Source organism: Melanaphis sacchari, unplaced genomic scaffold, assembly GCF_002803265.2.
Source record: "Melanaphis sacchari strain LSU unplaced genomic scaffold, SCAv2.0 Contig31_pilon_pilon, whole genome shotgun sequence".
NCBI lineage: Eukaryota > Metazoa > Arthropoda > Insecta > Hemiptera > Aphididae > Melanaphis > Melanaphis sacchari.
The window spans coordinates 510,397-535,305 of NW_020271193.1; the positions used below are offsets into that span (position 1 = coordinate 510,397).

Here is a 24,909-nt window from a genome sequence, read left to right on the forward strand (position 1 = left end):
AATAAAACAAAACAGTATTGCTGTTTTTCGTGAAGTCAGTAATATGAACATCTAAAAATATATTTCTGCATTGAAATATAATATTCTAAGTTCAACATTAAATTTAATGACTATAAAGACATGTTAACAATAGTATATTCTATGTGGGCGGGTGATGTCTAAAATCGTAATATATGAGCATACATAGCGTATTTTGAAACATGTTATAGCATTTAAATACATCAAAATAATAAATTAACTATTTAAATTGGTATTATGATAAATAATTATACACGATGATTCATTTATGGTTACATTAACTTTCAGCCAATTTTAATGTTTTCGAAAAAAAAATGAAAAATGTATTATTTAATTATTTTTTATCATAATGGTATTTTATGTTTTTAATTTTTCAATAATAATAATATTCAATATTTTAATTTCATTACAAGAATCAAAATCATTTTATGTAAAAGCATTTTTTTAAATAATTCTGTTTTTGAGCAATAAAATAGAAAATTTAGATTATTATTAAAAAACATAAAATCATTATAATAATAATAATAATAATAAAAAAAAAAAATGTTAGATTGTTTTTTTAAAGTAGAGTATAGTATATTGTAAATGTATATTATAAAAATATAAAGTAAGTGTCAAAAGTAATAAACGTAGAAATAAGAAATAATAGACCATTTAATTTAATTTATAAATACAACGCAATACATATATATATATAGACTGAAAGAATACGTATACTGTCATTTTTGTGATAGGACTACCATTATTTTGCATAAAATCATTTATAAAAAGTCTTTATTTATGTTGTATTTTTATTCCAGCAATTTTCTTTATTTTTCTCTTTTTTACTATCCCCCAGGCTAATTTTTTCTGACAGACGTATATTAGAATTTAATGTTCTTGATTAAAACAACTTTCATTTTAAGTTTTTATTATTGGCTTACAATTTTATACAATACAATTTCTTCAAAACTTTTAACATCAATACAATATATTATATACAAAACGTATCATAATTCATCAAACGGAACGGAAGAAAAAACTCACACTGGACAAACACTAACACAAATACTAATTTTACAAAATTTTTAGAAGTGATTCGCATTGCAGATAATATAGAACAGTATAATATTATACTTTTAAAACACACGTATATATCTTATTTATGAGCCTTAAGTGTAAAACGCAATAATCAATAGTCAATTTGTGGGGAGTCATATTAAGTAAATTACTGTTTCACGGGTAATTCGAATCTTTTTCCGGTCATTGGGAATATTTTTGACATTCAGCGGTAATATCACTATCCAATATTTTATACTTGCATAAATGAGTAATTACGCGAATACCAAGATTTAATTTGAGACTTGAAACAAATAAAATAGTGTCTACGTTTTAGATTAAATTATGCATATTGACAAAAAAATACTATTATATTATGTTACTTATTTTATTTTATTTGTAAATACTATGATATCTTGATGAATAATAATGGAGAAATTGTGTTTATCGCTCAGTCTTTTTGAAAAAACCTTCAGATTAAAACAGATATAGTATTGTGATAGGTGTGTGAAAATCGTTATTATTATATTGATTTTTCTTTTAGGCGTTAAGAACTTGGAAACGTCACTTTGATTATCGCTGCAATGCTATTATAGTATAATATAGATTCACTCGACTCACCTAAACTACCATCATCGTCGGCGTCATGGACCCAATCATTTAAGACATGTCATATTTTATGACATTAGAGAACTATCACAGTATACACGACCTAACCTAACCAATCACAACATATCGTATTTATTATTGCCATGAACTAGGATAAAATAAAACCCAAGTATTTTAATTACTAATATCTCCTGGAAAAAAAAAAAAAAAACTGCTGACTAAATATAAATATAATATTAAACTTGTACTATTTTTCCCATCAGTTTGATGCAGCAAAGGTGACAATATAATATTATATAAATATGTTGTAATTATACATAGCAATATGATTAATTATTATAAATTTGTATATCCGTTCCGAGTTAGCGGTGTAATGATAACAGTTTTCTATAAATTAGAATTTAACAATAATAATATTCAGCCAAAACTCACAAATAACAGAAATTTGAATCGAAGTGGTTAAAATTTTATTTCTCGGGGGTATCTAACCTAGGCAAGTGAACTACTCGATTAACGCTAAATCTTTTATAGCTACGTAAACCACAGCAATACTAAATATATATATATAATATATATATATATATGTTTATGTATTATATTTTATGTTATATAGACCACTGATGCAGTTTTAAGAGAGGAATATAGGGGTTGTCAGAAATAATCTACCTCCTCATCATCATTTGAATGTATTGAAGAATTATTTTCTACGTTACATAATAATATTTTACACCACGTGACACTGTAAAATTTCGATTGGTTTAATCTTGATTTCGAGTTTGACTTATGAACATATTATAATAAAAGTAAAAAAAAAAAAAAAACCATCCATGCCGTATTATAGTGCAGCTGGTAATGTCAGATTGTCTATGTGTTAGGGTAAATCAACAAATTAACGTTAAAAAAAAATACTAAACATAAGTATGGCACTTTTTTTTTATCAATACTTTGTCAATAGAATTAGTTTCAACAATTATTTAATATAATATAATAGCTGTTTAAAATAAAATAAAAAAATAGTTACAATATACAATTAAATTAAAAAAACCAGTATGGTTGAAGAAAGAAAGTATATTTAATATGATATTTTTTTGTTGATCTGAGAAAATGTTTATAGTATCAAAAGGGATATTGGAGGTGTTTGAAAGGGATAATAGGTGATCACATTGCATTGATAGGCTAGAATAGATGAATAATAAGTGGCTGAAATAAAGGACCAAAGCATAGAACTTATATCATATTATTAAAAACGTGTATTTCAATATTATGTATATTTTTACTTTTTACAATATGCTCCATGATAATTAAAAATAACAATATATTTTTGTATGCTGACATCTAAACCAAAATAGAAACTGCATATATTATGACAATAAGAATAACATAAAATTATGAAGTCTTGAGTATATGATTGAAAATCTATCTAATAGCTAAAATTATTTTTTTAGAACGACATACAAATTATTTATCTTTATATTACAAGGGACTATCTCAATTTTTTATTAAAGGCTATTTTTGGTGAAATTATAATAAACACTTGTTATAGATAAATATTTACGAACATCTGTCCACTTGAGTCAAACATACTGTCATGAACTTAGTAAATGTATTATAATATGTGTATTTATTATTAGTTGTAAATATTGCGATAATAATTGTATATATTATGTGTATTGAAAGTTTGATATAATATTTTTTTTATATAACATGTTTACACCTTCTTCCCTAAAAAAAATCTCACAGTACAAAATCAAAGTAATAAAAATAATTTTGTAATATTTTTATTTTATTTTTTGTCAGTAAATACAAAATAAATAAAGTAGAATTCAAATTACTTTCCTATTAATTTATTTGTTAGTTTACAATTCACTTCTATAATTCAAATATTGTAATTGTATAATAAATTCATTATTAAAACGTTTAAATGTCATATAACATAAACAGTTGGTATTTTTTTATCAAAGAGTTTGAAATTCACAGATATGCAATCGTTTTTTGGTAATTATGATAGTAGGGGCCTAGTTAAAAAAGTAATCTCGCATATGATTGACAAGCATTTTATTATAAAAGCCGTAACAAAATATTCAAAAGTTTAATTAATTTACTGAAAAATGTAACAATCTAGGTTACCGTTATAATGTCACCTACACGCGTCTATGTATTGAAATTGCCGATTCAGAGAGCCGGTCAATGGATGTACTATACCTATATTATAATATACATTAATACTAAAACATATAAGGTACTACATATAAAGTTGATATCAGACATAACTCATTTGTCTGATTTCTCTATCGCTTCATTAATGTACTTATCATAATTTTACTTAAAATATATTATTTTATGTATTGGTTATTAAAAAAAAATTAATAATGGATTTGAAAATAATTAAAAAAACTTAAGCAATTGTTATTTGAAGTGTTGCCATATTTCTCAAAGCTACCATTGCATTTTTTCACTCTAATAGTAAATATAGGGCTATTTCAATGATTTTTTTAAAGTGATAAATCGATTAATAAAATAATAAACAATAAACAACAATTTAAATTAAAACTTAAACTAAAAAAACACGAAATAATGTATTATACAAACGCCACATCAGTGAGCTGATGACCCTGCAGTGTAGGAAATAGTTCAGGATAATATTTATTCTACTACGCATCGCAGTAGACTTTCAAATGTAATATTATTAAACAACGCAAAATCATAAAAATGTATAATAAAAATAGGTAAGTTGTAAAAATATAAAAATAACAACAGTCTATAGTATATTGTTTTTACCTTAATAACGATGTGTATGCGATTTCTTCACCGATACTTAAGACGATTAAAGGGTATACGGTGCTCGACAGACTGTTTGAGTACCGACCACTGCGACCGACGCCGAATGACTGACCGTTATATCATACGCAATGTATATATACGTCGTCGTAACCATTGTAAATAAAAAATAATAATATTATGTGGTAAACGCAATGTATAGCAAACCAACAGACTTATGGAAAGTTAACGACACATTGATTGGCCGGCCCTATCGAGCACACAAAACCGATAAAATAATGCTTAATAATGTGTATATATATATATATATATATATATATATGTATGTATGTATATATCAAAGTATGATGATTCATTATGTCAAATTATTATGAATACATTTCTGATTTTTATATTAGTCAAATACTGTTTTTCATCGCATTATTTTTCTCTATTTTATTCAATTTATTGCATATTTTATTTTGTAGACTAAGCAAAAATTTATATTTTAATATATTAATCACATATAATTTAAAATAAACTGCCATTGTATTATAAAATGTAATATCAATTGTCTTTAATTATAATTCAAAAAAGTGCAATATCGGCCATGGCTAAATAAAATATTATAAGTTATTAATTAAGTAACGCGTTAAAAACCACTTAAAATATAGCGTATGAAATGTTTTGTAAACAGGAAAAAGGGTGCGTTCATATAAACAAATCATTGTGCAGTGATTATACTGTATGGTACTTTTTGATACATAGCGTAAATAAACTTAATGTCTTCTGTGTGTATGTGGGGTTCCGTGTTTGCACACATAATACTATTTAAAATGCGCAAGAGCCCATAAATCGCAACCGAATATTTATAAAAATTTGAAAATAAAACTTTTAAACAAAGTACTAACTACACTTAGTAGCAGTTCTCCGAGGACCCGTTTTAAAATTTAAATGATATTCATACGTTATAAACATTACCCACTGAAGTATGCATGCATATTTGAATCAATACCTATTAACATACTATGGTATAATATATTTAATATTATTATTAATTACAAATAAAATATAGTTATTTTAAAATGTGTTTAATCTAACATAGTTACTGTACGGAAATAATTGTATTCCCTTATTACCATACAACTAGATTTATATATATATATTTCAAAAGTCATAAAGTAAATTATGTAGAGAAAACGAAAATTTTGTGAAACAAAGATGGGTACTTATCATATTGTGTATGCGTATCCAAACATTTCATTTCTCAAGATTAACGTTTACTCGTCGCCTTAAATATTATTATTGTTTAGATAAATTTTTTCATTTTTATCCCACGTACATAACGCATAACATTACGACCATTATATAAAAATGTCTTGGAATCTAAACTAGGATTCTAATATAAATAAAATATGATATACATCATATTTAAATGTTAATGTATGTTCTAGTTAATCTATAGTATATAAATGATTTAGAAACAATTACATGAAAATTATTTTTTCCGTTATATGTGCATTTTTGTGTTGTTATTATGAATATTATAAATTACTGTGTATAAGTTGGAAGGATGTAAACAATAAACGGAAATGTATTTTCAGTGTGAGAACTCTACTCTAGCGTATTTCGTTTTAAATTAAAGTATTCCAAGAAAACATTTATATATATATATATATATATATATATATATATATATAAAGATGACTTTAATATCTTTACATAATACTCAGTGCATTCAGTAAGAGTATTAAAAACGTATTTCGTTTGAAATCTTCAAATAATAACATGATCATAATATAAATTGGTGACATTTAGTTGCATACATAAATGATAAATCAAATGTGCACGAACATAAACAATGCAGTTATAATATAATAAATAATAACTATTGTTAACCAATATTACGCGTACCTATTTATAATATTAAAAATAATTGTATTCACCATTTAATAACAAACCGTTTACCAAAACAACCAAATTGTGTATTCTTCCAATTTTTATCCTAAAATAATCCTTAAATATTAATTACATTTTTGATGTCTCAATTTATATACTTCATTGATCTACTTATTTACAACTGAGCTAAAACGTAAATTAATATTAAAAAACACAATATGTACAACAAATTATGAAAGAATATTAAAAAATAAAAAGCATATATTATTTTACATTGTTCGTTTGACAAGACAAACAAATTTGTACGATTAAGTCATTAGGTAAATTAATATTATTCTTAAAACTCATTCATTAGCTATAAAATATAAAAACTATTTTTTATCATTCGATAAGACAAAGGAATATTTTATCTATCAACAATGCTCTTTTTTATAGTTATTTACCACAAATACACATTATCGATAAATGAAACATTAAGACTTCGTGACGTCACAATATCCTTACCACAATAATGGAGTATGAGCACAACCATAAATTTGTCACTTTTACAATGTTCAAACGCTTGCACTAGGCAAATAACTCGAAACATTGATCTATATAGGTATTCTTTTTTTAAGACTTTTTTCGCACAAACAATGCGGAATTTTTGCAATCGTAACCAATTCAGAAAAATAGGGAGAAAGAGAAAGGAATCATTTTAGTACAGAATTTCTGAAAATATTGATTTTTATAAATATTTTGAAAATTTAGGAAAGCTCAATATTTGTTCAAACAGAATTTGAGGCGAAGAGAAAAAAATATTCAGCGCAGTTTTTAAACCAAAATAAATTTAGTATAGTTTAGTTTATAACGTGTATAATTTATTATGGATCATGATAACTTGTATTACTAGGTACAATAGGTACATTATTATTTATAAATTAACAAAAATATTAAAATTTTTAATCGTTTTACAGAGATTTTATTAAATGTGCATTATAATCAACAAATATAAAGAAAAAAGTATTACTGTCCGTTGACTTAGTTGTACACTTCTACTTCTACATCTAACATATAATATATCTAATAATTTAATTTATTTCCTACTTTTATTATTTGAACTTATTTGCGCGTTGGTATATAATAATAAAAATAATAATATGTACAGCATGACTAATTCACAGTGGCCGTTGACATTTATTCGCTTTTTAATACGCAATTAGTTTACCTTTTTTTTTTTAATAGTCTCTGAAAATAATTTAACTACTCACTGATTGATAACAACTTGCATCTCTTAACATAAATATACAAATCGATAATATATCCCAACCATTACTCCACACCGTTCACTTGTAGTTATGGTTAAATTGTACACCGACTAATAATAATAATAATATTGAACCTATGGTGGAAAAATACATTAGAAACGGACTATTAATCTACATTAACGAATTGTAAACAATTACACATCTATTAATTATTTAAAATAAAGATAGCTTATGACAGGTTCATTATAAACGACTAATATGGTTTTCGTTGCACGTAATAATTTATTGTTTATTTTTATTTTCTATTACGTACAGCTAAGTACAAGACGTGCTGTAAAATCATTAATTATGTATATTAAATGTCCATGGTAGTTTTGATGTCTAAAATGTAAATTATACAAATATATTTAAGAATAAAAACAGATAATACCTAATAAATACCAGTTAATTTATATCCACAAAATTATATTATAATTTAGGGTTATAAATTATTATTGTTAAAATGTTGTTCGCATAATAACAATTCAATATAATACACATTTAATTCTAAGTTTCAACGATAATGACGTGTGCAATCAATTTTTTTTTTCCTAAGATTTACCTACTTATTTTTGATAATCGGCTATTTGCAATCTCTACTCCAGACATATACCTAATTTTTAAAATGAGATACTGTGTTAATAATATCGTAACATATAGAAAAATTTCGAAGAAAAAATTAATAATTGTGCTTACAAACACTATAAATATCCCAAAAAATACTAAAGTTATAAGCACAATTTTAATTCATTAGAAATCCATATTTTTATTTAAATTAAATTTCTAATTAACATAAGTAAAATTTTAATCACATTAAATCATGGATTTATTATTAGCAACGATATTCATAAGATTATCAATAACATTAACAATGCTGTTATATAAATTAAAATCAAAGCGCGATGTGGAATACACAGAACAGACAAACAATTTGAATTTAAATATATTGTCACAAGTTAGGTTATGCAAATTGAACTTTGACTGGAATTAAAATGCCTCCTCTTCAAATTTTAGAAACATAAATTTCATGTCTATCAAGCCAAAAAACAGTATTATAACAACAAAATCCAAGCTCAAAGTCATTAACAGAATGAGATAGGCAGGACTCAGTTAATACAATTATTGCATCATTGTTAAAAAGTGTTGTGTTACTTATAAATGTATCTAATTTGGTGTTTAGACCATAGAAGTTCTAACAATTTACAGATATATTGCTTATAGAGCAGCTAATATGCTTGATACTTTTTTGAAATAGTCAATTTATTGTCGATTAATCTAATAAATAAATCATCTTCATTATCATCATTGCAGAGATTAAGTTGAGACAATTTTATAAAAATTTACTATTGCTATGAATACTCCAATTAGATGCAATAAGAATATCCTTACGAATATCCTTGAAGATAGTAGTACCAAGTAATTTTCGTTTTATTTTTAATACTTCAAATACATCGGAAAAAGTGGATAACGTAACAAGCATTGGACATGGTTTATTTGATTGTAAACCCAACCGACGGACAAATATTGAATTACATTGTAGACCAATGCTGTTGAATATTTCATCAACAGTAGAAGTATCACTTAACTGACCGGTTAAAGAAGTAAATTCCGATGTATTAAAGTAGATAATATTATGATGAGTTCTATAAGGAGATCTATAAGTTCAAAAAAGACTAATTTAGCTTTAGTTCTCGGAGGAATTGTAGTTTCAAAAGTCTATATTTTATTCTTTAATTGCTTAATCTTAGCTCTTAAGATTTAATTTTCAGAAATGAATTAATTTGGTTTATGTTGGTATAATCTTAATGTGTCTAACTATTACAGTAGGTATAGATACAAATTTCCGGTGTGCAAAAAATTGCACCCGTCGCACGTGTACCTACGAGAAACTGGGTTAATGGTATAAATAATAATATTATAATATATTTTATCATACGAATGCAATAAAAATAATTATCTGATTTCTCAAAGAGTTCGAGTGAGGTGACTTTTGACTTTATGTCATAATTTCAGACCACGCGTACCAATTATCGTATATCTCATAGTATAATAATATATAACCTATTTTTATTTTATATACCTAACGCAAGACACTGAAAATATTTATTACATAATTTTAAATCATACAAATTGTTTGTCATAATTTTTTAATTGGTTTTAACTTAACTTAATATCAAAATATATTTTTAATTCCTAATTCCAAAGAATATATTTTGAAATATTTTGATACATACAAATTTGATTTGAAATAAGTGTTATTAAGTTATAAATATATAAAATTTTTACGGATGGAATGAAGTAATAGAGAGAAACCTTGCAAAAATATAAAATTTTTATTTACTATTTCGCTAATCGAAATTTTAAACACTTATATATAAGTTGGCTCATAATAACTTTCGTTATAAAATTAATTAATTATAAATTCCAATATAGATTGTACGTTTAAAAAAATAAGAATGTATGTATAAAAAAAGTTATAACTAATAAACTAGTTTTATACTTATATGAATATGATTAAGTTATAAATCAAAATACTCTTGATGATATTCTACTTCGAAGTATTAAATTTAAAATGTTTGTTATTCAATTAGTAGAAAGTATATAAAATAATAAAATACAATTTTTTCCAAAAAATATTCTTTTGTAACGACTTAAATTAACTATGTAAAAAAAAAATATTTTTAAACGTTAATATTTTTTTTTGAAAATTTAACAAGTATTTTACGTCAAATGAATCACCCTGTATTTATACATATACGTACGTCTTATTAATTTATTATATGTATTTATATTTACTATTATAATAACGAGTGCTTATAATATTATAAAAATTATATAATATATACTTCCACGACAAATGATAATATTCATTATATATTATGTTTGATGGTAAAATATAGGTAATAAATATCTACTACTTACCCGTTCACCCATTCGGGACTCAATATACATATAATATCTCTATCATACTTATAATACTTAAATACTATGTACATCAGAACATGCGATTATAATGAGGACAAGCATGTCAATTAAATAATATAAAGGTATATACGTATAATGCACTATATGACATAAGAGTATATTACGCAAAAAAATAAACCCCTTTTTTAATTTTAATTTTTTTTTTCATATAATACATAACGTGTAACACTTCCTTTCTCAACTATTTACTCACCTTAATGCGGACGCCTTAGGTAAATAATCCAAATACATGATTATATACATGAATATATAATTACGCATATTCAAGTTTAAATAATATTAAACATAAGTGTTATAATAATGTTGTGCTCGTCACCTGTGTTCGAAGGTGTTGAAGCGTAAAACATTTTTGAATATTTTATTAAAAATAAATACTATATGTGGGCGAAAATAGTATATTTCAATATTTGCGTACTATGGCATACGTAATTTATGATTGTGTTATAATATTATGCCTAAATAGTTATAATATAATAAAAATAGGTATATTACAGCCTGTTCAATTTTTAATTCCTAACAATTTAAAATTTTAACCACTAATTCAAATATAGGAGTTATATTATCAATTCTTAGCAACCAGTATTTTTATTATAATATTAATTTATATAATTCGAAAACTGCTGAACTTTTGTGCAAAAACATTATAATACTATTATATATTATTGCTATTATTTTTGCATATTAGAGTTCCCTATAAATATAATTGGATGATTTATGCACTGACATTTGTTCATTTTTTCTTCTTATTATACAAATAGACATTTGCATTTATATATAAGTCACGATAAAAAATAAAATAAAAATATTGTGTGAGAAAAGAGAAAAGATAATATTATAAGTAACTAATTATTATATTTATTTTTTATTGATATTATAAGTAATTACATATAATTTAATATTTTATATTCACATACATATTTTATGCATTTTGTTTAATCAAGATCAATACAATTTCAGAAAGAATCACTAATGATAAAAAATATGCGGAACTTGAAGACAATATTTTTAAATACTTAAGATGTTTAATAGTATTTAGAAAATGTAGTAGTATTTGTAGCGATACAAACTTTATTTTCAAATGCAAACCACTCTGTTTTGTAGTAAATTATTAATCATATTTATTTATTTTTAAGTTAGAGAATCTAAATTGAAATACGAATGATTAGTTTTTAAGTTATTAAACTTAAATCTTAATTTATATGACTGATACAATTTAAAACGGATATAATACTTAATCTAGTACTAACTAAACTAGAATATTTTTTAGAAATTATAAAACTGTGATAAACTTTTAATGTTTAAATTATTATAGTCAAAGTATCTTCTAAAACTATTATTATTAATATTTTAAGTTTAAAAATGTAGAAACCATTCGTTCAAATTTTAATAAATTTCAGCGTTTTTAAAAACATTATCTCTAAAAAATGTCAACAACTAAGAAATATAAATATATAAATATATGCATATATATCAACATGACGAAAGATTTATGCGGTAAAACCGTCAAGAATATTGACGAAAAAAAAAAATTGCCATAGAATAAAATATCTTTTTAAATTCTTACCTGTGACTTGATTGCTGCTAGGTGCATTTGTGCGGTACGAAATTCAAATTTCTTGATACTAATATCCTCTTGTAGTTCGTTTGCCTTGCTGAACATCGACTGTTCTAGGCTCCTGTCAAAAAAACAAAAACAAATAAAAAAAAGATTAAATCATAATATATTGGTTCATATACAAAAATATTATGCATGCAAGTATGATTAAGCGAAACGATTTTATACGATTCATAAACATAATATAGTAGCATAAATATTCCTTGAAAACAGATATAGGATCAGAAAAATTTAAATTGTGATTCGTCCGTCCACAAATACAATCATGAAACTTATTTAATTTAATTTTAATTTTATGTATTGGTTCACAAACAAATTTGATAGTTATGCACATGGATGTAAATATAATACATTTTTTATAGACTATTTAAAATTAAAAAAAAATTTTGATTCAAGTTATTTAGAAAAACTTTTTCTGCAAAAAAACTTAAAAAATAAAAAATAGTTAAATCTGCATATTTAAAATTACCCAAGCACCACACTAATTTATTTTCATATGCGATAACAATTATTATTAATTTTCTCATTACACCCACTATTGAAATTATAAATAAGTACTATCTACAAGAATTTACAAACTTATATTTTATCTTACCGATCGGGAATTAACGAAAATCAGAGGAAACGGAACTTAATATTAAACAGTCGATTAACTCCATCGTGTCGATGAGCCCCACCGTAAATGAGATTATTATCGACAACAGAAAATATTGCATCCCAACCACTGGAGTCATGTAACTGTAGCTATATGTAGATACTGTAATAATTTTTTAACTGCACAGTATACGGTCCTTGTTTTTGTAAACTTATGATTTTTTTTAAATAATTTTGCCCATTGTTTTCCTTATCTATGTAATTGAGATCCTTATTATCATTAATTAACAGGGTATTAGTTGATATACGATTTTTAAACAACCAAATTCTCAGAAAAATAAACTGTAGTGTTAAAGTATTTTTTTGTCATATAAAAAAAAAAAGAAAAGAAAAGAAAATATAAAATTAAAAGCAATTTTTTCTCTTCAAAAATATTGTCTTTTAGTGATTTAAAACTATAACTATATAAACAACTACATTTTTAATAAAAATTTTAATTGGCCAATAAAATTACTAATTAGGTAGCGATTAAATAATCACTTTATACTATAAATTAAGTGAAATTTATATAGAAGAGTGTATTAACGTTTTTAGAAATATATTTTTTTCAGATCATTTTAATTCGTAGCAAAATAACATTTTTGAAAATAAAAATAAGTTAATTCTACTTTCAGTTGCACTCAATCCATAGATAAATAACTGTATGAGAATTAAAGTTTTAATTAACTACTTATTATAAATTTAATATTCACATATTAAAAGAGAAAAATATTATTTTAAATATGAAATACTTTTTCAGAAAATTAAAAAAAAAAATTGGTTAACAATAAAATATAATTTTTTAAATCAATATAAATTGTGAAAAAAAAATATTTTAAAAATTTAAAAACTATTTACTGTTATAAAAATAAATAATCCTGTTTGTACATATAACATAGTGTTTCAATAGAATTAGACTCGTTTACAATGTACGTTTGTATAGGATGGATCCTGGCTTAGGGGTGGTAGGTGTTGTAGAGCAGACGTTGCATAATTTTACGCTACATTAATTTTTGGTTATTGTTATAATATATTATATATACTGTTAAACTTTAATTTAACTCGTACTAAAACAATATAACCTATAGGCACATGCTATTATTATTATTATTAACCTTAATAACTTTGAACTCGATAAAACATTGTTCGTGTACTATATAAAATTGAAATTAAATTTGCTGTACATTGATTATTTATAGAAAACCTATTTATACTCAAATAATTATTATATTGTTTGAAATATTAAATAAGTATCTGAAAAATTACTCGTTACCATGAACATAAAAGAGTAATACTAATGTGTTATGTTTATGCATAGTTATTATAGTTTAATTGTATAATATTATTTTTATTATAATTTGATAAAATATAAATTTAAAGTATCTATAGCTTAAGCACTGTTGGTTAAACAATTGAAATTAACGGAAGAATATATATTATTTTTTTAAATATTTTTGCAGGTTATATCATATAGGTATAATTAAAAATAAAATTTAAATCCACATAACAATTATAGAAAATAAAGTTATTAAAAATGAATTACCCAATAACATATTAGTACACAGGAGGTAGCTATATTAATATATTATGTCCAACAGATAAAAATTCTTACCCTTCCAGTTTTAGTTATTTATTAAAACTGTTGACACATTTTTAGTGGTTATTTATTAATTGGTACTTAAAAAATTATTGTAATTGTATTTATTTTCATAGCGTGATGAGTTCAGCCATAATAATCGAGTATCCGTACTTGGGAAATTAAAACTTTAAGTAAATATAGTAAATAAATAATATATAGTATACCTATCGAATATGATAAAATAAAAGTTTCAATTTTCTGTAGGAGTTGCTAAAGGTCAAACGGTCAAATTCCTTTTTTTACTACCATACATAATGAAGTTTGTTTGATTTATCAAAAACAGAAAATATTTTACGATTTTTTCGTACAAAACCTATATAAGAAAAAGATAATTTAGTTTGTTTACACAATTAAAAAATGAATTTGTTATATAATTCTGAAAATAGTAGTTAATATAACACATTATACATTATAATTGATAGATGTAAATAATTAATTATTTTCAAAAATAAATATAATCATTATAAGACTATAAGTAATTTTTGATATTAGACGAGTGACGACATTTTGAGATATAATTACAATGGTCCACTCCATAATATTTATTATACATTATAATTATTATCACAAAGTGTAATAATATAGCGTTTCATTTTAAATAGGCCGTCATAAATTAAAATATATTCCTCATACTATTATAAATAAACGAAAATGTTTAACACAATTAAAATTAATTTGATTTACTGCATGTCTATATTTGTATTTCACTCGTGTATTATTATTGGTTAACCTAACGACAATTGGTTGATTATTAATTTATATTGTTTAATACATGAATATTATTTTATACAACTTTGTCTGATATTAGATTAACATAATCAAATTGTATGAGTTTTGTAGCATTTATTATACTCTACAAAATATATTAATAATTAATTAGATATAAAAACCAAACATGATTTTTTTATTGATAAAAATACCTTGAAAAAGTAGTAGGTACATTTCCCATCTACAGAAAACTCATTAATAAAGAATAGAAAATTTCCCAGAATAAAAAATAACGTAATAAACTTCCTTTAACTACGTTACAGTTTCTTAAAAATTGCTATTTATTTAGGTTTATAAATGTAAATATATTTTGTTTTATTTTTTTTTTTAATAAATTTAATATATAACTGTCTTAGAATATTTTTATAATAATAAAATAGGTACATGTATTAGAAAATGTAACTAAGAAATATAAAAATTCTGTTTTGAATATCAAAATTAAATATAAAAATATAATACATTGCAAATAATGAATTTTAAATTATAATTTTTATAAAAAAATTAATTTGATAACACATTAATTAATAAAAGAATGAGGATAAAAAAGTGCAAGCACAATGGAATTAGATATATTATTACCAAGATATATTGAAAAACCCCTAATTTATTTTTATTTCATAGTTAATATAATATACAAGGTAGTATTGTTTTAATTTTAATATAACATGTATTAAAATCCAGGCAATATAACTCTTGTTATTTAAGTAATTAATATAAAAAAAAAAAAAATTATAGTGATCTTTAAAATAATCAGATTTTTATCTACTGTACAATGTACAATGTTTATTGTATACAACTATTCAGTTATTCACTCAAATATATCTATTGAAATATTAAATATAAAAATACAGAAAAAGTTATAATAATTATTAACTATGCTGATACATTAATTAAATATTCATCGTTTGAATACTGTACTCTTTACACAGTCTCAGTGCTCAGTTTTGTTTTGATGCTAAATTTAAATGAAGTCATCTAATTTAAGCATATTAGGCTTAAACGGACACATATTATAGTGTATATAGTTAATGAAAGTAAAATACGTATATACGATTATAATAATTCTAGCAAAATATTTACAGCATTATGACCAATAAGCACACTCAATTTGAAGATAACGTAATAAAATAGATATCTTAGCCTAACCTTGTATTTGTATATTATTTACAAATAAAGAGAACAGTATACGGTAAGATAATATACTAAAATTAATTAAAATGTAATACATATTAATACAATGTTACTTGATCGTACGTATATTATTAAAACAATTGTTCATATAAAAGCCGAAAATAACAATGTCCAGATCATTCATACACCAGGACATTGCAAATTCAAGGAAACGACTTAGCCAGCCAATACTCAAAAAATAATAATAATAATAATAATAATATTATTCAAAACTCTCAAATTAAAATATGCTACAACTTAAGATATAAAGATATTCAAAAATTTAACTTTAAACTATCTCTGGAAAAACGACTAGTAAAATCAAAAAGCAAATTTAAGAGAAATAAAACAAAATATAAATCTCTGATTACAATTTAAAACAACAACTAAAACAGAAATAAAAATAAAACAGCTAACAATCGGCTACATCCACCATACACATGGACACCTTATACAAAGTCAAACACCAATAAAACGTATTTCGTATAGAGTAGCCTTGATGGTAAACACCTAACGATAGAATTTAGATACAATGAATAAGAAAAAAAAGAGCACAACATATAAAATAATCGGACCTGACTATTGACCAGAAAACGTATATCATTCTTTAAGAACACTGAAGAGAAATACATTTAATAAACAAATACAATATTTTAGTACTTTATGAGTTTCCATTTACTCATGATATTAACTAATTTGTTAGTTAAATTATGTACAATATAATATATAAAGCAAATGACCACTGTTGCTGTACTTATTTAAGAGGATGTCGTATCCACATGTGTTGTCTGTGTCTTAGTATTTACTAACGTAGAATATTAAAATAACGTTCAGCAAAATTAATTTTATGCTGCTATTGACCTATTATCAAACTTAAGGGTAATATTATAATATTTTACATAGCTATAACTCAGTTTAAAATTAAAATAACAATACAAGTTTACATGATGCCCTAAATAATATTCTTATATTTAAATTTAAAATTAATGATAAATAAATTTACTTTACTATTAAAGCGAAAAAAAAATGGAATTTGCTGAATTCAAATTTGCTACGGTATACATAAGTAAGACGAAGATAGCACATGCAGGTTGACGTCTTCTTAATAGTGATAACTGTATACATTTTTTATTCACACAAACTATCATAATAGTTAGTAATAAATAGCACTAGTTTTATAAAAATACGAGTGCCCAACATGATAATAAACTATAACGACCAGAACAATAATAAACCATTTTTTTTCAATATCATAAACATATACAATATACATATTATTGCTTTCGTAAAATACAAATCGTAACGAAAATCGAACCCAAAATAACACAATATTATTATTGTTAAAAATATAATCTCTTCAAATCAAAATAAAAGTATTATGGTTTAATATTATCAAATATAAATAAACGTAGTTTAAATTGTTCAAATAATATTTTTAGTTAATTTATGTGTTGTCATATTATTTTTACAATCAATACAATTTAATTAAAAACAAGGTTTTATAATAAAAATATATACATTGTTCTACACATTTTAAAATAATAATTACAGTAATTACAATATTTTAGTGAACAAGAATTTTTTCCACATTAATAACACTATCTTTCTACATATTAGTTTTTAATTGAATCATTTAGAACGTTTATATATAAAAAAAAAAAAACACAATTTTAATGTATTCTGTTTGTTAATATATTTTTGTAAACACATTTAATGTTAAAACAAATCAATTACACCTCCTAACCATAATCTGCTTGTATAATCTATTATTTTAGTTTAAAAAAATAACAATATATAAATAAATTCAAAAACATAAAAGCATATTATATAAACCTTATTTTTATGAAAGTATTTCGAAGTTTAATTTTATAAAATAGAAACAAACCTGTATTTTATTTTTTTTTTAACACCATTTATTAAAATCGAATATAAATTTAAAAATAGTTAATAATATGATAGTTTAGGTAAAAATATTACTCATTAATTAGCAAAAGTTTAAATAGAATTAGGTTAATAGAGTTATTTTGATTGATATAAATTTTTTTTTCAGTTTTAAACAAACATTACAAAATGTCAGCAAATGAAAAGTATCTGTTAACCACTATTATTTATTAAAACATATATTACTTGTGCTTTATCTATTTAAATAAAAACATTTATAGTTTTATTATTTCATTGAAAATATTTTTCGCAAAGTTTAATAATATCGTACTGAGCATCGAATTCACAATAAATTGTATAGACCAACTCTTAACCTTTTATAGACCACGATCCCCTTACTATTTTTTTTTTTTTTTTTTTTTTTTTTAATACTTTTTTTTTACAAAACATCTCATGTTACTAAAACCAAATTTATGATAATTTATATTACACTTAATTTTTCATAAAAAATAGTAATATAAATAAGATTAAATAAGTCTATATTTTTATTTTATAAGGTATATTATACATGAAAAAAAAACAAATAAGAATTCAACAATATTGTAATAATGCGCTCATGCCACGTATTGACGTATGTTATATGTTAAGGTTGTTGCGGATCCCTAACATATGTATCACGAACCTCCAGGGGGGCGCGAACCACAAGTGAAGAATCGCTGTTATAGACAAACAAATTGTAAAACGTTAATCTAGTAATCATTCGAATACTAAACAATTTTGTTGTTAAATAATAATTTTACCGAGTCAACATATTTATACAGTAAAACCTCGATAACTCACATATATATTAACTAATAAATGTATAACGTATGTATGTATACATTGTATTAAAATTTTAAAAAAAAGTATAAAGTTATAAATATGTATGTAATTTTTATGTGATAAATAAAATATTTTAGATTATTTTTTATTGTTTGATATGATGACCTATATCAGTAAAGTTTTAAATTATATTTAGCACGGAAAAAATCTCGTCTAAAATTTTTCATTGTTCTTGAATATATTTAATCACAACCTGTAAACCATATCTAATGCCTTGAAAAGAGTAATTTTAGGTAAAGGCAAATCCTTGGCGTTATCAATATCTGTAAGCCGAACAAAAATTCGAGTTATAAACCAAAATTCAACTAAAATTACTTGTAGTTATTTAGAAATTCAAATTATCGAGGAAATTTATCACAATTATTATCACATATCGTAAGGCAGGGGCTAAGGCATTTCTTTGAGTTATCGAAAATTCGACTTATAGAGGTTTGAGTTATTGAGGTTTCACTATATTACTAAAGCCTCATACTTAATAATAATTAGTTTTTGTATCGCCACAGACTTTGCACCAACATCCGCGTGACTATATCAAACGACTAGTGACTGGTTTGATAGAAACAACGAAGCAAAACAATAAAATAAATGATTTATAGGCTTGTATGAATTCAGTTCGTTTGATTTACGGACCTCCACCTCAACTATCTATACACTATACTTCAACTATACTACCACTGTCTATACACAATTTCAAATATACAAGGATCGATTAGTAAACGTTGTACGGGACTACAGGACTGATTGACCGGGATAATGTAATGTATACCGTGATGCGGTTGAACGTATTTGAATTCGATTAATCATCATCCACAAAACGAGTATCGTTCGAATATAAAAATTACAAACGATTAAACCGGATAACATAAGAGGACTCAATCACTTTCGTGGTATGTAGTATTTATATATATAGATATATAATACTAACCTCACATGTATTTTTATTTAATATATATAACATCGTATTTTATGTGAATAATAAATGAATATACATATCCGTTTCTGAGAGGGAAAGAGAGAAAAACCGAGTGAGAGTAAAGGAGGAAGGAAAAAAAATGAAACAATAGTTTACAGCTTGATTTTCGTTCGTACTGCGTTGTTAGAAAAAAAAATATTACAAAAAGATAACGACTTTACTATGGAATATAAATAACCATAACACTATAATACAATTTAATAACTAAATAGAAAAAAATTTTAAATTAAATAGTATATACTATATAGTCGACTTTTTTCGGTAAATCACGCGCAGAGACGACGAAGATAAATTTTTAATATTCGGGTCGGTGTTAGTTGTGAGCTGGGTGTGGGAAACGATGCTTTTTCGTATCCGTTTGCTGCTGTTTCTGTATGATTAAACTGGTGTGATGTATCTGGTAGATCGTAGTAGTGTGATAATATGTCGTTTCTCACTGTATAATCTGACATCAACCAAATGCAAACTAATAACGATAATAATAATAATAGTATGTTTTGATAGAACTCCAGTCCGGTTATCAAATATAACATTAATATAAAAAGAAAAAGAAAATAATAATAATTAATAATTAATAATAATAAACAATATGTAGAACAATAACTATTATCAGAATTAAAATCTCGACAACAATTTTCACGACAATATTATAAATAAATGTCATTCAATATTGAAGCAAATTTCAGACATTTTTTACATCACTTAATTTGTTTTACTACTATACCATCACAACCTTTGACCATATTAAATTATTATTATATGTATGACTTTTAACAAAAATTAATGCAATTACACAATCGATACATTTTACAACGCTTATGTTATGTAAACAGCAGGGTTCGGCTTTTAAGGAAAAAAAACTTTTTTTTTCTTTTTTTTTTTTAATAATAATAGAAAAATAATTTTTAAATAAAAGTGTGTATTTTGCCTTTTTTACTTATAAATGCAATTTTGATTAATAAATGCCTTTTTTGTATTTAATTTTTAATAGATATGACAGTTTTAAACACAACATGCAGCGTCTTCACGGTACAAATCGAAAAGATCTTCTGAAGACGGTGTATTGTCGTTTGTCAATTATTTTTAATAGGTTTTATTTTCTGCAATATTTATCAATATCAATAAAATATACTTTATCGAGTATATTTAGTATTACCAGTTAATTTAACGTTTATAAAAGGACCCATGCTACGTATCTATAGATTAAAATATGTTCATAATGCGTATTGATATTAGATTCAAAATTGATAATCGGTTCACAATTTTATTTTTAAAACAAACTAGTTAAAATATATAATATACAAACTATTCAATTTTTTTAATTTATTTTTTATAAATTAAATGCTTTTTTTGCCTTTTTTGACATTTTATTAATTAAATTACTTTTAAATCTAAAACCAATAGTCATTAGTATATCAGTGAAAAGATTTTTTATTCAGTCATATCACGAGATAAATAAATAAAATAATAGCTTAAATTTTAAATACTATTGCTATTCGATTTGATAACAGCTAACACCTGCATTTAAATAAGTCTGTTTTAAGCATTAAAACTAACTAAGTAATCAAACTAAAAAAGATTTTATAAGATTTTATACTTAAGGTGTGTGATTTATCTATTTATGTTATTATAGAACATTAAACTCTTATCATTTCGAAACTTTGAAATTTATGGATATATAAATATATATATATATATGTGTGATTTTCCATATAACAGAGTCCTGTAAACACCTATAATAGAGAACATCAGTATGATAACAAAATATACATTTTTATCAAAACACGATTTATTTTAGCTATTTTACTAATTTGATTGTGCAAATTAATAGGATCTATCATTGTCTCAGTAAATACTCGTAAAATTATAAAACAGAAGAATGAACATTAATATACACTATAATAGGAATTTAAAACTGTAAAATGTACCTATATAACGCTGTACATGTTTTAAATATAATTTATACACAGACAAAGTCAATTTACAAATAATTACATTTAATTTTATACCACGTAATGTGAAGAATTTATCAAACGTGAAAAGATGAATAACAAAACTAAATTCATCGAACAATAAATAAAAACACAATTGCATATCTAAAATTAAAACTAAAACACATAATATTAAATAATGTAAATTTTAAACATTACGAATTAAAATTTATATAACTTGTATATATTTTAATAAACACCTTAAACTTTAATTTTTTTTCAATTAATTATTAAATACGAATTTAAGTAAATTTTATTCAAAAGTCAAAACCTTGAGTTTAAATTCTAATACAAATTGAATTAGTATATAGCGATATACCTCATAAAATTTAGAAAAATTAAGGAATCCTCGCCAAAAATTAGGAGACTGCATAGCATATACGTTTGTATATGGCTATTTGTATCTACCTTTTTAATTACTTTTAAAAACGAAAGCCAAAGGAAAAAAATGAAATGTCTAAAACTCAGTAAAATTGTATCAGTGTAATTAATTTTTAAATAAATATTAAAAAATTAAGTTTTAAAAAAAATTGTTCAGCTTAAAAATAATAACTTGTTTAACAGTCATATTTTCTCATTATTCATCACCATCGTATACTGAATATATTTAACAGATTGAGTGTGAATTCAATAAGATAAAAACATTTTAATCAAGGTATAGATGGAAAAGTTATTGGTTTAAGTAAATATAACAATATATCTATTCTAAAAATTAAACATTTTAAATTTTGATAAAAATAAATAGGAAATTATTGAGTTAAATGATTTTTTTTTATATAGGTCACATATAGCACCTTTCATACAATAGATGATAAAATAAAAGTTTTTTGTTTTTATCTATTTGACAATTCAGTCAGCGAGAAAAAAAAATTGAAACTAAAAGTGGTTAATTGATATTAATAGCTATGATTATATTAATTTAAAATATTGAAATCAATTGCTCAAAGATTTATACAGTTGATAAATATTACTAATGCTAGATTATGAGTTTATAGGATCTATATACCTATAGAAATCATACAATTGTAATATGATTAAAAGTTGTCCGTTCTTAAGACCGTACTATTTTAATATCTATCCTGAAACACAGCCTTATATTATAATAAAATATAGTACATAAGACTCGATAAGTATACGAATAACATTAGATTTCTAGTTTTAACTTCCAAAACCAGCAGGTTACTAATTAAAATAGGTTTAGTCTAAGTTAGGGATGACGCTTGTGTCTAAAACACTGATGACGACATTTTCACCATAAATGTATTGATTATGTGACATCTGGAGTTTCGTATTGCATAACTATTTAGTGAGTTAAAATAATATTATGTCACTTAAAGTTCTGCCTATTAAAGTTACGCAAGATTTGAGTATTATCTTACATTAAATAGGATACTTTAAAGTATCTATAATATAATATGTATAAATATAAAAATATTGTTTTATTTTTATACCATTTCATAAATAAATTTATGAGTCTGTGTTGACTGGGAGCATTTATGAATTGATATTAAACATATATGTATATAAACATACATATAAATATAATATAATTGAGCATATTCATGGACGGATTCAATTTTTTAAACATAAAATATATTTTTACTCAGTAGTTCAGTACTCGTGACTGTTAATTAGTTCACCAATTTTTGATTTAAATAAAATATATATAATATATTTCTATGTCACTAAATAAACCTTTGTTGTAAGCGCTTAAACGTTTCCACCGAATCTTGTATTTGTTTCATCTGAGACTCGAGGTCCATCAATTCCGCTCTTATAGTATCGTATCCAGCTCTCACATCCAAACTAGCAAGTCTGTCTACAACTAGTTCATTTTTTAGCGCCAATTGAGCTATAGCCTCCTGAAAAAAAATTAAAAGAGTAAAACCTTGACACGTTCTTGACGTGACATTTATATCTGACGATCGACTTACCGTTACTCCAGGTTCTAAGATCAATCCTTCGGTGTCTGCCGGAGCTTGTGGTGGACAATAGCTTCGAGTTCGCTGTGATGGGTGCGGCGTAGTAGGTAGAGGCGTTAGAGACCGGGCGAACGCGATCAAATCTGAACCAGGTGTCAATTGTCGGCATTGAGATCCTAGAGCGTTATATCTCTTTGACTGATCACTGGACTGCGCACAACATATTTAAATGAATTAACAAATCTTCACTGAATAGCTATGTTGATTTAAGTGTATGTTTGATTATTACTATAAACATGTAGTAATCTATTTCTTATATTATTTAGTACCTTGTTGTATATGACGTCGGATCCTTGAAGAACCGCGTCCGACAGGGACATACACAAGTCCGAGTAAACGTCTTCTAATTCCTACATATGGGTAAAAACGGAATAAGAAATCGTGAGACAATATTAAATTATTATTGCCGTAGCAATTTATTATACATAAATGTAGTATGGTCGAAACTGGCCATTACCTGTAAAAGTTGCGGTAGTACGTATTGGTTGTACTGGTCAACCATACCATTAGTGGCATGCAGTTGAGTGACGTAGGCGTTGTGGGCATCGAGATATGAAGATAAAGACGCTGAGCTGTTTGGAGAAGACAGCTGAGCGAGAAAAGAACGTTTGTAATCTTCTCTACACTGCAGGTTAACAATTACAATACGATATAGTGTTGTACATGTCATAATAATAATATTATAGAACCCCCCCCCCCTCATGCTTAGGCTTTTAATTAAACTAAAGTCTTAATTTTTCATGCTAAAGTTATTCTGGTTTGTATACCACTTTAAAAATTTGC

General features: G+C 24.1%; 1 protein-coding gene across 14 annotated transcripts in view; it reads right to left on the reverse strand.

Annotated features, from left to right (window-relative positions):
* Window positions 1-24,909, reverse strand: part of LOC112596436 — a 285,374-nt gene that overhangs the window by 108,972 nt on the left and 151,493 nt on the right. For all 14 annotated transcript variants that reach the window (XM_025342112.1, XM_025342124.1, XM_025342122.1 and 11 more), the window contains exons 6-10: window positions 24,584-24,751; window positions 24,396-24,476; window positions 24,079-24,276; window positions 23,840-24,006; window positions 12,157-12,268 (exon numbers count right to left, since the gene is read on the reverse strand). In XM_025342112.1, the coding sequence (XP_025197897.1) occupies window positions 12,157-12,268; window positions 23,840-24,006; window positions 24,079-24,276; window positions 24,396-24,476; window positions 24,584-24,751 (726 nt within the window). The remainder of the gene's footprint in view (window positions 1-12,156; window positions 12,269-23,839; window positions 24,007-24,078; window positions 24,277-24,395; window positions 24,477-24,583; window positions 24,752-24,909) is intronic.